Source organism: Eimeria mitis, genomic scaffold (genome assembly GCF_000499745.2).
Source record: "Eimeria mitis Houghton genomic scaffold, Emh_scaff9125, whole genome shotgun sequence".
Taxonomy (NCBI): Eukaryota; Apicomplexa; class Conoidasida; order Eucoccidiorida; family Eimeriidae; genus Eimeria; species Eimeria mitis.
Genome location: NW_013576716.1, coordinates 1 through 735, shown reverse-complemented (window position 1 = coordinate 735; position 735 = coordinate 1). Strand labels below are relative to the sequence as shown.

At 41.9% G+C, this 735-nt stretch overlaps 1 protein-coding gene across 1 annotated transcript in view; it reads right to left on the bottom strand.

The window, feature by feature from the left end:
- Positions 1-445, bottom strand: part of EMH_0096590 (uncharacterized protein) — a gene marked incomplete at both ends in the record, with an annotated part of 1,254 nt that extends 809 nt beyond the window's left edge. Inside the window, one exon of the mRNA XM_013502416.1 lies at positions 217-445. Within this exon, the coding sequence (XP_013357870.1) occupies positions 217-445 (229 nt within the window). The remainder of the gene's footprint in view (positions 1-216) is intronic.
- Positions 446-735: the final 290 nt, after the last annotated feature.

The window sequence follows — 735 nt, the reverse complement described above, 5'->3', positions numbered from 1 at the left end:
TTTCGTTTGTTAGGCCTGAATGAACACAAGCAATTCAAGTGTATACTGAAATGAATTATGTATCAGCTGCAAGGGCTGGGGTGTATGCAGAAGTAGCAGCGATCCCAGTGCTAAAAAGTATATAAAATAAAATAAAAACCTGTATTCAAGTATTTATGAATGGAATAGTGAGAAAGAACTTAATTAAATATAATATTTCTCGTGTTTACTGCTTACCGCCAGCATATTCAGAAACTTGTTGTTTGTTCACTTGTGAGCGAATCGATGGCTTTTCTGGCGGCTTCGTCTCAGTCGTTGCATTTCCTTTTTCTGTGTCATCAGCTGGCAACGACTTGGTGGAGGATTCCGCGCGATCCGCCAGTCTGCGTTTCGCGTTCAATTCCGATTCAAGTTCAGGAACCGACGGCGGCGGGCAGTCGTTCGGAGAGGAAGCTGCTACTTCCATGGCGCATCGAAAGTCTGTAGTTTAATTAAATAATATTTAAAGAAAAAAAAGGAAAAAAACTACCAACGGATCGCCGGAAATCGCTGGCGCGACGCGTTCAGGTTTCGCATCAAACGCACATGGCGGTCGGTAGGTAAGCAGACGGTGGAAGCCAGAGTGGAATTCAGAAAACAAGAAAAAAATTGAACCATATAAAAACGAAAATAAAATAAAAAAAAGAATAAGTTGCAACGAAAAACTCTTGATATTCAACCTAACCGGTATGGTGTGATCGGAAACCTGCGCGAACG